The sequence below is a fragment of the Ambystoma mexicanum genome, chromosome 1p (genome assembly GCF_040938575.1).
Source record: "Ambystoma mexicanum isolate Mex_15411 chromosome 1p, UKY_AmexF1_1, whole genome shotgun sequence".
Lineage (NCBI taxonomy): Eukaryota > Metazoa > Chordata > Amphibia > Caudata > Ambystomatidae > Ambystoma > Ambystoma mexicanum.
In genome coordinates, this window is record NC_090921.1 from 992,995,194 (window position 1) to 993,008,372 (window position 13,179).

The 13,179-nt window shown below is 46.3% G+C and overlaps 1 protein-coding gene across 7 annotated transcripts in view; it reads right to left on the minus strand.

Annotated features, from left to right (window-relative positions):
* Positions 1-13,179, minus strand: part of CNOT1 (CCR4-NOT transcription complex subunit 1) — a 2,171,110-nt gene that overhangs the window by 1,405,464 nt on the left and 752,467 nt on the right. For all 7 annotated transcript variants that reach the window (XM_069654650.1, XM_069654658.1, XM_069654642.1 and 4 more), the window contains one exon: positions 6,747-6,987. In XM_069654650.1, the coding sequence (XP_069510751.1) occupies positions 6,747-6,987 (241 nt within the window). The remainder of the gene's footprint in view (positions 1-6,746; positions 6,988-13,179) is intronic.

Sequence of the window (13,179 nt, forward strand, 5' to 3'; positions counted from 1 at the left end):
GTCCACATCCAAATATTTTAGGACAGCTTGGATAGCCCTGGAGAGTGTGCCCCCTTGTTTGTTCAGGTAATTCATGGCTTTGGTGCTGTCTGTCAGACCAGAAATGTCTTTCTTTGTAGTTGCGTCTGGCTGTCTTTCAGTGCCTTGAACATCGCTAACAGCTCTAGCAGATTTATATGGTTGGATGCTACTTGTGGGGACCAAACTCCATGCCCTTCAAGAGGTTTTGTCTCAACCACTGCAGAGAGAACGAGGGCTGACGAGACAACTACCAGATCTTCCCATGGTCTACTTGCCTGAAACCACTGGCAGTTGAGCCACTCTTGCATGGGACGCATGCGCAGCCGCGCATGGGGTACCAAGTGTATGCATGACGCCATCATACCTAGCAAGCGAATGGCCTTGCGTACAGTCACCTCCCGACTGGCTACATATTGAGGGATCTGAAAAAGCATGTTCTGAACTCTTGTTGGCGGGAAGGACGAGGCCATCCTTTGTCCGATTAGAGCCCCCAGAAATTGTTCTACTTGACTCGGGACTAGACTGGACTTTTTCTCGTTGATAGAGAATCCCAGACTGAAAAGAAGGTCTACGGTCTTCGAGCGTTCAGAAAGCATGTGTCGTAAGAGTCCCCTGTTATGAGCCAGTCGTCGAGGTAAGGGTAAACTGGGATGGATATTCTGCGCAGGTCTGCTGTCACTACTGCCAGAACCTTTGTAAACACCCTTGGCGTCGAGGCAATGCCGAAGGGGAGCACCTTGAATTGGTAATGCCGGTCCTCTATCACGAACCTTAGATATTTCCTGTGCACTGGCAACATTGAAATATGAAAGATGCAGACTCCCATGTCCAATGTAGCCATGTGGTCCCCCTGTTTCAACAGTGGGATCAATTCCTGTAGCGTTACCATACGAAACCTTTGAAGTTTTATAAATTTGTTCGCTGGGCACAGGTCTATAACAGGGCGCATGGCAAGGTCCTTTTTGGGTACAAGGAAGTACACTGCATAAATACCCTTGTTTACCTGAAGAATAGGGACGGCTTTTATGGCGTCCTTTCCCAGAAGAGTTTCCACCTCTTGATTCAGGATCTGCAGATGCTCCGGTGAGAGGCGTTGCGAGCGTGGCGCTCTGAACTGTGGTGGTGGGGCGAATTCCATGCAGTACCCGTGGGCGACCGTCTTTATAACCCACTGGTTTGAAGTTATCCCCTACCAAGCCGTGAGGAAAGATGCTAAACGCCCCCCCGACCGGGATGACACTGGAGGGGACCTGGATTTCTGACCAGAGGCTGCGGCTCCACTAGTGTTTGGGCCTCTGCCTTTGCTGCGTCGTTGACCCCTAGGTGGGTAGTTGGCGGGGCTTCCAGATGTTTGTCCAGAGTTCCAGTTTCACGTATTGTACGTCTTTTGACTTGCACGGGATTTCCCTCGAAAGGACCGACAAGAACCGCCTCCCCTTTGGGGAGAATGTTTGGGAGTTATCTGTTGCAAGGACTTAAGAGTCTCATGCTCTTTCTTGGCAGTCTCCAGGGCATAGTCGACCGATTGTCCGAAGAGATTGGTCCCTATGGGTTTAAGGGCAGCCTGTGTTTCAAGCTTGAACCCCGAATTGCGAAGCCAAGCGTGTCGCTCGAGTAGAGTGCCCTGGGCCAGCGACCTGCCTGCTGTTTCAGCAGTGTCCAGAGTGTTTTTGATAATATTCTGATTCACGATGGTGAGAAGCCTGGACCTAGCGGGTTCAGGAACCTCCTGGAGACGACCTTGTACAAGGTTCCATTTTGCATCTGCATAACTGGCAAGCAGTGTGGTGTTATTCACAATGTGTGTGCAACTGTCAAGCTAACACGCTTACCTAGGGCATACAACCTTTTGGATTCCTTTTCCGGAGGTGCCTCCCCTGTAGCAAGGGGTACCCCTGCCCGTTTCCAGGTGGTAGTGACTACCAAGGAGTCGGGGTGGCGTGGCCTTTAATATATTGAGGGTCCAAAAGGAGCTGGCCGAAATAGTTTTTCCACTCTTGGGTTCACTGCCGGGTCTGAGCTGGAGTGACATGGGAGGGGGTCAATCTTCTTTTAACAGTTTAGGAGGGGAATTGTTTGGTTTGAGGGGGTGGGAGGTTTCCTTGAGAATGTCCTCCACAAATTCTTGTTCGGGTACTGCCTCCTGAGTAGTGATCTGAACGTGATCTGCTGCCTTCCTTAAGATGGCAATGAAGGCCATTTGATCGTTTACAAGCATTGCCTGGCGAGCCGGGATGGAAGAGAATCCAGGCATGGAACATCAGTGTCCTGATCTTGCGTGGGGAGTGTCCATGGCTCCGTTTCCACCTGCTGAGTTTCCTCCCAGTGGTCCATGGCACCCGCCTGGTCCTCCGGGTAGTCCTGCAGGAAGGAAGGGTCTTCGCTGTAGTTGTCCTGGTAAGTGTCCATCTGGACCACATCTTCATGGTGGACAGAAGCAGAGGGCTGAGAGTCAAGATTTTCCTGGAAACGTGAAGCTGATCTCAAAAGAGGGTCTTCACGAGATCTCTTAAGGGAAGGATGCTCAGAAAGCGAGAGAATCCGGTCAAGACGGTCCTCTGCTCTTTAGCGTTGAAATTTGTCTCCAAGGGTGTTGGACAGAGGCTGACTGTCCTCGTAGGTTTCAGGAGTATCGGGCACCACGGCGTGTCTTTAGACTTGTCCGCGGCACGCTCCATGTGTTTCAACGAAGTCTTAGGTACTAGCCCAACCGCCAAAGTAATTCTTGCAATACTTTCCTCAATCTCTGCCAAATCGTCTTGAGTTAACGGGTCAAAAGGCCCATCTGTAGATTTACCGCCTACCACGGCGTCAGAGGGCCTAGCGAAATATTTATCACCTGTGGAAAGGCTAGGAGGTCTAGTAGTAGGTTTTGGGCCTACGGGGCCCCTAGGGGGTGCCGGAGCGTCGAATGATCGCGCTTTGGCATGTAAACCTGATTTAGAGGTAGCGCCCTTGTTTTTGGAGTGCCCCGTCGCAAGACGCTGTTGCGCATGTGGGGAAGTTTGCTGATCTACCTGATCAGAGGAATCCACTGACATTTTCTATGGCCCTGTTGGCGCTTTCACCTTTTTTCAATGGAACCAACGAAAACCGGCGGTCGGGTTCTGTGTTTAGTGTTTCGTGGTTTCTGTACACCCCTGTCGCCCGTATTTGGGTGGATAAAACAATCTGAGGGACCTCGGTGCATGAGGGATTTTGGGAACACTACACGTCACGATAGGGATAGTGTTACAGACACGCCTTTGCTGATTTCCCCTTTCGGTCCCCGAAAGACGAGATGCAATACTCTGCAGTTACCACTGGATGTCAGACCATATGCACCGCATGTGATTTTAAGCAGATTAACAAGCATCAGAACCTTGTTTATCTTGTTTGCCGGGACGTTCTCTATAGTGTCCTTTTCCAGCAGCGCCTTTATTTCCTCCAGCAGAATGCCATGTTCTTCTGCTGTCATGTTCTTCTGCTGTCATGTTCTTCTGCTGTCATGTTCTTCTGCTGTCATGTTCTTCTGTCTTGGCAGGCGGTAGGGTGGGTTTTTGTAGAAACTCTATACAATACCCGCCTACCACGCTGGAGAACACTTAACTTGTCTGATGTTATCCCCTCCCATCCATGGGTGAAGTGTGAAATTCGTCGTCCTACTGGAGTGGCATGGGAGAGGACCTGCAACTGGGTCATTGTTTGGGAGGGGGTTGAGCCTCTCCTAGGTGAGGTTCTGCCCCGTCCTATGCCTCTCAAATGTTTTGAAAATTGGACGAGGAACCTTGGCCTTGCGACAGGCCCCAAGACGATGACTGTCTGCCCTGAGCGTAGCATGAATAACGTTGAGCACTGTGGCCCCGAAATCTCCTAGAGTTTCGGGAGCCCTGTTGGGAATAGGGCTTGTTTGTCAACTGTCCAAGGGATTTAAAAGTGTCTTATTCCTCCTTGGTGCATCTTCCTCTTAAGATAAGCCCGACTGCTCTGACCCTACCAAGGTCCAGAGTTAGTACAGACTGTTACTAAGAGTTGGATATCTACAAACCACTGGGATAGCTTAAGTCTTACTACCAGTAGGACTTTAGGAAAACTCCTAACACTAATCCTACAACCAGGGGAGTTTTTTTTACCCTACTCTATACAGAAAATGAATGGTGCTCGTCAGGATATCTGATCAACACAAAGCCTAACCTATGCTGAATCCTGTCCCTGCCACCAACAAAAAGGAAAAACTCAACCAAACCAAGTCAGGACGTTATACTGAATGTAGACAGTGGTGGCTGGCTTATGACCGCCGCCCCCACACACCCTACACCCAATTGTAGTGTCACCCAGAGCAGTTGCCTAGTGAAATGTTTCAAAGTTCAGGTTTGCCCAATGTCTCCATTCTTCCTCGCCTCCTGGGAGAGCAGTCTTTTAGGGTCTTGAAATAGTGTCTCACCCCACATAGGGGTGTCCAGCTACATTCACCCTGACTCGGGGGTGTCTCTTTTCAGCCAGTCTTTGGGTTATCTGGTTTCTTGCGCCAGACTACAGATCTGCCTGGGCCTCTACACACTCGACCTGGTTTCGTGGACGCAGTGTGCACTCGTTATCTACAGCAGTGTTCCTCGGGGGAGGCCATCTTCTCGGCCTGTGCGTGATTTCCCTGCAGTCCTCAGTTTGCTAGAGTTAGTTCCTCCTAGCAGGGATAGATGGGACATAGGCGTAGGTTGCATCAGACAGCAGTAGACTGTTGAAGTGGTCTCTTCTTCGCTCTGACAAAGGGGGACGTTCCAACTTCTGCGTTACTCTGCAGACATGCGTCTGCAAGTCTCACGGGACCTTTGTCCATCTGGATAACGAGACAGGGCACCAATAAAGGGAGGGTAACCAATCCCTGTTCAGGGATTGCCGATATATTAGGTGGGGGGTACCAGTGGGATCAACTTTCCCAGTCCCCTATTGTGTGGGGTGGTGTGTATTAGGCTGAAAATCTATGGATTTGTCACAATAGGCATTAGTGAATTTACCTGCTCACCAGCATAAGGCGGCACCTCAATCTGCCCACAGGGTTGATTCTGAAAATTCATCTGAACACTGAGCTCGAGCTCTCTCATTAGTCACATTCCAGTTAAGAGCATGGATGCGCTCGGAGATTCTTTTATTTCCAAGCTTAATTTAATATTTTCTTCCAATTCAGTACAACTCTATTACCAAAACGAACATAACCAACACATTGACAGAAAATTAACAATCGCCATGTTCTGATGTATGCATGGTGAATGTATTGAGAAGTGAGTCAAATGATACTGAAAATAAATTCTAAACACAAGCTACAAGTAAAATCTAGGCCTCAACACGGACTTCAAACAATTGAAAACATTCACTTAAGTGTTAGACAGGGCCAGGCCAGAGACCTAGCATAAAATGTTAGCTAAATGATCAGTTGGTGCCAAATCACAGGATGAGGTCTTAGTGCGGCAGTTCTCGCAGGAACAATCCAGAATTCGAAATGGTTTAAAGCGGACTGCCATTTAGATCCCGCTTGTACCCTAGACTAGCTTGGTTAACACAACTACCGGGTACTAATTTGACGCCCTAGGCCAACTGATGACCTACAAGCATACATATTTGATATTAATAGTTTGGGGATGTGTATTAAATAACATATGGGAACACATAAAAAGGTACTTAAAGCACAATGTGTACTCTACAAGAAAAATAGACTGCATCTTGTGTGCAAGTTAGATTTGCAGCATGCTACATGATAGTAGTTCCCCAGCGGTTAATCCAGCTTACATAGTATATTAAAAACCTAGGAGTTACATTCAGCACCTGCTTGTTAAAGGAAAATTACAATCCCAGATAACATGTAGGGCAGACACTAAAAGTTGACATGCTACATGTCAGAGCCCAACCTACTCCACTGAAAAAACATTTCAGATATCACCTGCCATTTTTGTACCCAAATTCAGTTTAGTGTTGCACATTTTCACTGTCTACAGATTTGTCTGCAGAGACTCAACGACCAATAACCCTACTAAATTCACTACCACTCTGCACATTGATCATCAAACATTAAACAATCAGACCTTGCTCCATCAGAGGAAAAAAAACAAAAACCACTGCAAACTACAGACACTGCACAACACAGAACGGGACACTAAATCGCACAGAACTCTGCCGCATACACAAAACACCACCTCACGTCAACCAACTAAAAACAAAGTGACTGGTTTTTCAATACTGAAGCTACCAACAGCACAAAGCTCTTGTGCTTTTCCCTCGCAATCCCACTAAGCAAGCCCTCCCAACACTCTTCAGACCATGAAAATGACAGCATTGTCCGGTATAAATCACATTTAATCTTGAGTCACTTCACAAAGAGTGAATTTTCCAAGAATCACCTTTAGTTGTCATAAGACACATGACACTAGCATCTTTCAAAGGAGACAGTTTAACATTTACCCTGTCCATGAGAACACTACATTAAGATCCCTCATGTGGTCAAACTAATGGCACACACATTGACAATGTAACCTGGAAAGATTCTACACAAGTAATCATTCAGTTTGGCAATTAACAATGGCTTTAGACAAGCATAGAAAAATAAATATTATGCGCGGATAAAAAACATTTGTAACGTCAGTAGAACAGCCCATTTCATTAAATCAATCATGTTGCAGCACTACCTAGGAGAAATTCCATAACACTAATGGTATATATTGCCAAATGAATTCAGTAAAAGGAATAAGACTCACCTGTCCGTGCCATGCATAGTGCAAAATAATGGCAGAGTTTGGATGGTTGCCGAGGAAAATTGGCATCAATGTAGAGATCAGTTCATGGCGTAAGGTATGCCAGGATGTGTTGATTTGTAATAAGGCTAAGACCAGCATATCCGGACAATGCTTGATGGGAAAACTGAACAGCTGTTTCACTTGCTCATACTGGCCCACCTCAGCCAGTCTTAACAGTGACTCAATCAGGTCCAAGCTTTTCCTGAAAAAGAAAAAAGGGCAAAAAGCTGAATCACTTATATAAAACACAGCTTACAAGCATGAGACCCCACCAACCTGTAATAGTAGTTTTGCACCTATTCGCTTTGAGGTCCCAATCATCTAGTGGTTGGAGTTGTTTCTGCCGCCAACATATTATGAATGACTGCCCTCACATGGGCATCCCTTTGCTGAAATACCCCGTTGAAGTTTAACTGCAATAGATACATATTGCTGTGATGTACAAAACTGTTTTGGGTGGCTGATGGACTGAAAAGCTGTCAATCTGAAATGAACCTCTTCAATTTCTCAAAGGATTGGTAGACTGTCACCATAAAAGATTGTCCTACTGGAAAGACATACGCATGGTAAGAAGATTTATCTTCAGCCCTCTGGTCTGGGTGTTAGTATGTCTAAGCTCCCTAGGATTCCCTTAAGGGCAAACAGGCTCCAAGTGATAATGTGGCAGTGGCACCCAGGATTAACAGATCTAGTACACCCTTTGCAAATATCCAAGGAGAGAAACTACATATTTTCATATAAATGGTTTGAAATGGAAACGGCAAAAGATTACACAATACACAGGTAAGGAAGCATCAAGATTGAGTTTTCAATAATAAATGATTTCCTAGGAAAGAAAATAGTTACAAGATGCATATTTTTCCTATGTAGAACTGATCGTCTTAAGGCTGACATCTTCTGGTGAAGGGCTAGCTGTTGGGGAGAATTCTCATTCTATGGCTAATTTCGCTCACCTAGTGAGTCCTCCAGCAGCTTTGCTGGATTTTCCACCTTGTAAGAGTCCATGTGTATTTTTACTGTTTGTGTGATCTTGGGCTCTGGAGCACACCACTCCAGGAGCCCCACTGTTTGTGTTACACAGCACCTTAAGTGCAGTGACACAGGGTTGTCTTTGAGACTTCCCAATTACTCCATTTTTCTGGGGCCGACTACTGTCCCCCAGAAAAAGGGAAAGTTGTCATATACTTTATGTAGTCATTTAAAACTACAGACCCAGTACATCCCATTTTACATGGAGTACTGGAAAGGGTCAATTCCTATCCCTTTTTGTCTGTGCCTCTCTGAGCTTTGTTTTGCTCTTAACATTTAGACTTGGCTGGTGGCAGTGGTATCTACCCTAACTTTTCTACCACAATTATACTATATATTGTATTAGCCTCGAACATAAATCTGCTTCACCAAATTTTGGCTCTGGTCGGGTTTATTCGCCATTTCATTTTGCTAAAGTCCTTCTTGTGTTTTTCTTTGTTCACCGTCTTTTGGCAGGCTTCTCTGAAGAAGCCCTCCTTTTGGTGCCTGGGTGGGATGAATGTGAGAGAGGGGTGTAGTCACCCCCTGCACAGGGTCTCCGTGCAAACCCAAGTCGCACTTTGCGTCCATTGGCTGGAGGGGATGTCTGGGACGGACAACCTGTCATGATGCCTACCCCTGGGGACCGAGACCAGGTCCAGCATCCCCGGAAGCAGGCATCAAGATATTTTGGGCAAGCCCAAAATCCCCTGCTAGGGGCTATTTGGGTGCGGTCCTGGCGCCTATGGCGCCAGGCTCAGAGTAGAACTTACCTGATGCAGACCATGCCGCAAGCTTAACTGATGCAGACCATGCTGCAAGTGCTCCAAGCCAAACGAGGCTTGGCAGGGACTATTTTACCTAGGGACTATTTTTTTTACTCAGGTGGGGCTGGGGAGGAATACTTACCTGGACTACTTTGGGAGCTATTTAAACCACGCCCAAAGAGCAGCACACGCTTCGTTATTCTGCATCCAGCAGCATAACGCTCACCGTGACTGCAAGTCTGCATCCAGTCTTCTGCCACGACCGCCTCGAGTTTGGAGCTCCTAGAAAAAGGGAGAAAGAAGGAGAAAAGGTTAGAACAAGAGCAATACCTTTGATCCTTACCTGAATTCCCGATCCATCGCGCCTTCGAGCTGGAAGAAAAGTTATTTTATGTGCGTCGCCTCGCCTGCTGCAGCGCCGCGCTAAACTCACCGGCCTTCGCAGCATCTTCACATTCCACTGCATCCTGCTGCATGTTCCCGCCGCATTCCGGCACCTAAGGAGTAGACAAGAACAAGGTGAGCCAAGGGAATACACAGGAATATTAGTAAACCCCCCCCCCCAAAGACTTACCTAATTTTACCACCGGGGGTACTATTCCTCTTCACGGGTCGGCGTAGCTTCCACTGCATCTTCGCCGAACCCCGGCCCCTAAGGGGAAACAAAAGGACAGCAAGGTGAAACAAAGGGACTATCAAGGGGAACCCTCCTCACCACATTAGACTTACCTGATTTTACCATCGGAGGTATTATACCCCCGAGACTTCATACTATCTCTCAGTGCCTGAATAAGGGAGAAAGCAACAGGTTACATATTGACATTATTTATCGAACTGTGTTGGAAATACAAATCCTTACCAGACTATTACCGGTTGCCACGAGGGTCAAGCTGCAATCTGCAAGGAATCGGACAAGAGTGAAAGTCAAGCATTTGAACTCTTACGAACTACATACTTTTCAGAGTCAATATTGTTCTGGAACTCACCAATTCCTTCGAGCCAGTGAAGCAACTGGTTATCAACGCGCCCCTGCGCTCAATGCAGGATGGAGAGCTCATCTTTTCAAACCATCAGGTGAGACTATAAGAGGGGACATCAAAGGTGATCCGTGGGGAGATTTACACTCAACTCCACGGGTGGTTAATTCCCTTTCTCCATTTTCAGAAGAATATTCCTACGGGCCAAGCAAACGAAGCTAGGTGGGCCAGTCCAGTCCGTCATGTCGGCCTTACGCGTCACATTGGTGGAGACCGCAGCTGTCCAGTTCAGATCGACGCCTCTGTGGGAGCCAGGTGAGCGTAACACAACCACCCCCTGCTGTGTGATTGACAGCCAGGCTGTGTGAATGGGGGATTTTCGCATAAAAGGCAGGACTCTTGGGCTGGAAGTCAGAGTCGCCACTGGAACTGCAAGGAACCGAAGAGAAGCGGAGAAGACGGCTGCTGCAACTACCAAGTCCCGGGTGAAGCCCTGCTGCAGTCCTGAGCTACCTACCCTTCAACAACAAGAAGATCCAGTCCGGAGTCTTCTTCCCTTGAGCCTGGTGGGATCAACCAGCTCACCTTCCACAGTCAGAGGATCCTCTTCCTGGTCGAAATCGCTGCACACTGCTTTAGTGGTCCGGATAGCCATCTGAAGAGCCTCTCCTGTTTTAAAGGAGCGCACCTTTTATTCACTGCTGCGGTTGCTGCTGCTGGCTTCATCCCTGGGTAGTGCAGATCGCTCCAGACGTTGTCCTCGTCACCACGACTGAAGCTCCAGGAACCGTAAGTCTGCAGGAACTACCGGGAACAACTGCCATAGCACCAGCTCTTCTTCACTTTGAATAAGGTACTGTGTCCAGCTTCGAGGAATTGGGGTGAACCCTTTTTCCTCACCCAAGGCTTGCCCTGGTCTTCCAGCCCTCTTATAACTTTTGCTTCCTCTTGTTGACAATATCCAAGTACTCCTGGCAATCTCGAATCGTGAACTGTACCAACCGTGTGATCAACAGGAACCCTGTTCCACTTGACACTAGCGCAGGCCTATTGACTTTTATTCACTTGTAGGAAAGTGTCCTCTGATTCCATCTGCCTTGACAAAAGTATTGCCTATGATTTTTATCCCCAACTCTCTTGTGTTGATTCATGTGCTAAGTGTGTTTTAACTCCGGTAACACCTCTTCCCGTGGGTACGCTTATCTTTAGTAAGACCGAATTGTCATTACTGTCAAAGAGTGATCGCATATGTACCCCCGGTAACGTATTTTGTTCATAACACCGGTCTCTCAAAACCAAAGGTACTTACCTTTGAATTGTTCTGCACAAGGGGAATTGGTTGTGTGTAGTTTATTTGAAGTGTGGGTTTAATTTAATAGAAGTGAAGGGTTTTGTGAACAGATGGTTTAAAATAAATGTACTTTTACTTTTTAACCAAAAACCTTGAGTCAGTGTTTGCTTGAGTCACAGTAATTGTAGTCCTTTGTGTAAGCTCTACTACTGCTCATTTGCTCTTGAGATAAGTTTGGCTGCTCCACTACTGCCACCACTTTAACAGTGTAGTACAGGCTTGTACCAAAGGTGAACTTGTATTACCACTTGTAGTCTTAATTGTGTGTAGTGGTCCCTAAGGGCACTGCACATGATCCTGCCCAACACTAGCTTTATTTGATGTCCTGGAACTTCCCTCAGTCATTTCTATAAATTCCATTTGGTTTGCTTCATTGAAAGGAAGGAGTACAGTAGATCAAGTCTGATCTGTGACTCAATATATATAAAAATAAAATAACATGCGATTCCAACTCCGTACCTTCAGTACAGTGTGATTAAAAATAGGGTCACTGCTAAGTATTCAATTACCTTAAATATTCCTATATTTTAGTTGTGAAGTGATAAACTGTAAGCAGAAACATTTTTCACATGCACGATCACGGCTGATTCAATGTTCTAAGACATCCAGAACCCTTTCTACACAGCAGCCCTACAGATAAGTGGTGTACCGGGCACTTTTACTCCCTAAAAATGGGCAAATGCTCCCCTAAAATAAAAATGGGGAATACAAATACTCAGCAAAAAATGAGAGGCAACACTCCCCTGCTTTAACCCTCACAGCTCCATCAATATGTTTGGACCAGTAATGCAGGTAGAAACTACGATTTGAACTGCCTGATTTGAAGTAGTAAACCTGCATCTTTTAATCTGCATGAGTAACTAGGAGCAAGGAAATAAATCTAACAAAACATTTCCGTTTTGTCAGAACTTTACTTGCTTATAAAATACTCATTGGGAATTGGACTTTCATTTTTACTGCCTAAAAAATAGTTTTACTCCCAAATGTAAAAAATGGGGAGTAAAATACACTTCAAAATCATATATGGAGCACTGCTACACAGTATTACAGAACAATGGACTCTCAATTGGCTCTTAGGATACATTTTCGTTTTTCTGCTTTCTTCCATAGACATCTATGAAACCACCACCTTTTTGCTGTTGGGTTTTAACCCGGCTTTTGGCAAGAACAATCCTTTTTACTTTACTATTCTTACAGAGCTCATCCATTATGGAGGCACTGACCAGTCCACAAGACCAGAGCAAGGGGGACTCTGCCCTCTGTCACAAAATTCCCTGTTTGATTTACATTGCAACCATAACCTTTATAGTGAAGTGTGGTAGGGATATTTGGTATCCCTTTAACTATCGTCAATTGCATGATGTCGCCACATTCAAAAATGCCTGTGCCACACGAGTTTCCCCGTGTCCTTTGGCCATCTGTTAAGATGGCTTGCTATACTCTGGCCTGGTGGACAGAGTTTAGGAGGACACCTCAGTTCGAGAACAGGGGAAATTCTGGGAGTTTAGCCAAGCCAATCAAGGTAGCATGGAGAGTGGTTAATGCAAAAATAAATCTCAAGAAAGGTGAGCGGGTGCAGGGGTCCACAAGGACTCCACACAGTTTAAGACAATTACTTTTAGACAATAAGTACAAACATACTATATTATAGGCCAAAACACTATGTTGGGGCCACCACCTGTGAGACCCCAGCACGTTTTGCTGGACTCTTCTTTTCTCCTGAATGAGTGGGAGCCCATTACCCACTCATTAATTCTTTTGCTCTGACCATGGGAACCGTTCCTCATTGGTGTTGTACTTTATTTTATTGAGTCATGCTAGCCTCCATATTTTCTTGAGGCATTTGTAATTTACTTTTGCAACACAACACCTTGTGTGAAGTGTTGCTGGGAGCCCTTTGGGCTTTCATTTTTATATTCTTTTATTTTCCTTGCGAGAATTACTGCTCCCAAGTATATAGATATACTTTTTATCCATCTCACCTTTCCTTTTGGGAGATCAGCACACACCACCTTAGTGGAGTAGCGAGGGGGGGGGGGGTTACACTGTATACCCTTTCTCACTGATCCTGTGACGTGTTAGTGTCAAAAACACCTGAATGGCTGGAGGCAGTGGAAGTGTTCTACCGACTTGTGTATTTTTCCTACCCTGGCTGTGTTCCCAGATAAGGCCATGCAGAGAAGGGTCACCATTGACTCAAAATGGTGGCTGGTTTCTTTTGGTCGCCATGTGTGCGCTTGTCCTTTCTTGGTCCTTCTGCTGTGCTGGGTAGGGGAGGTTCTGGTTGGTCT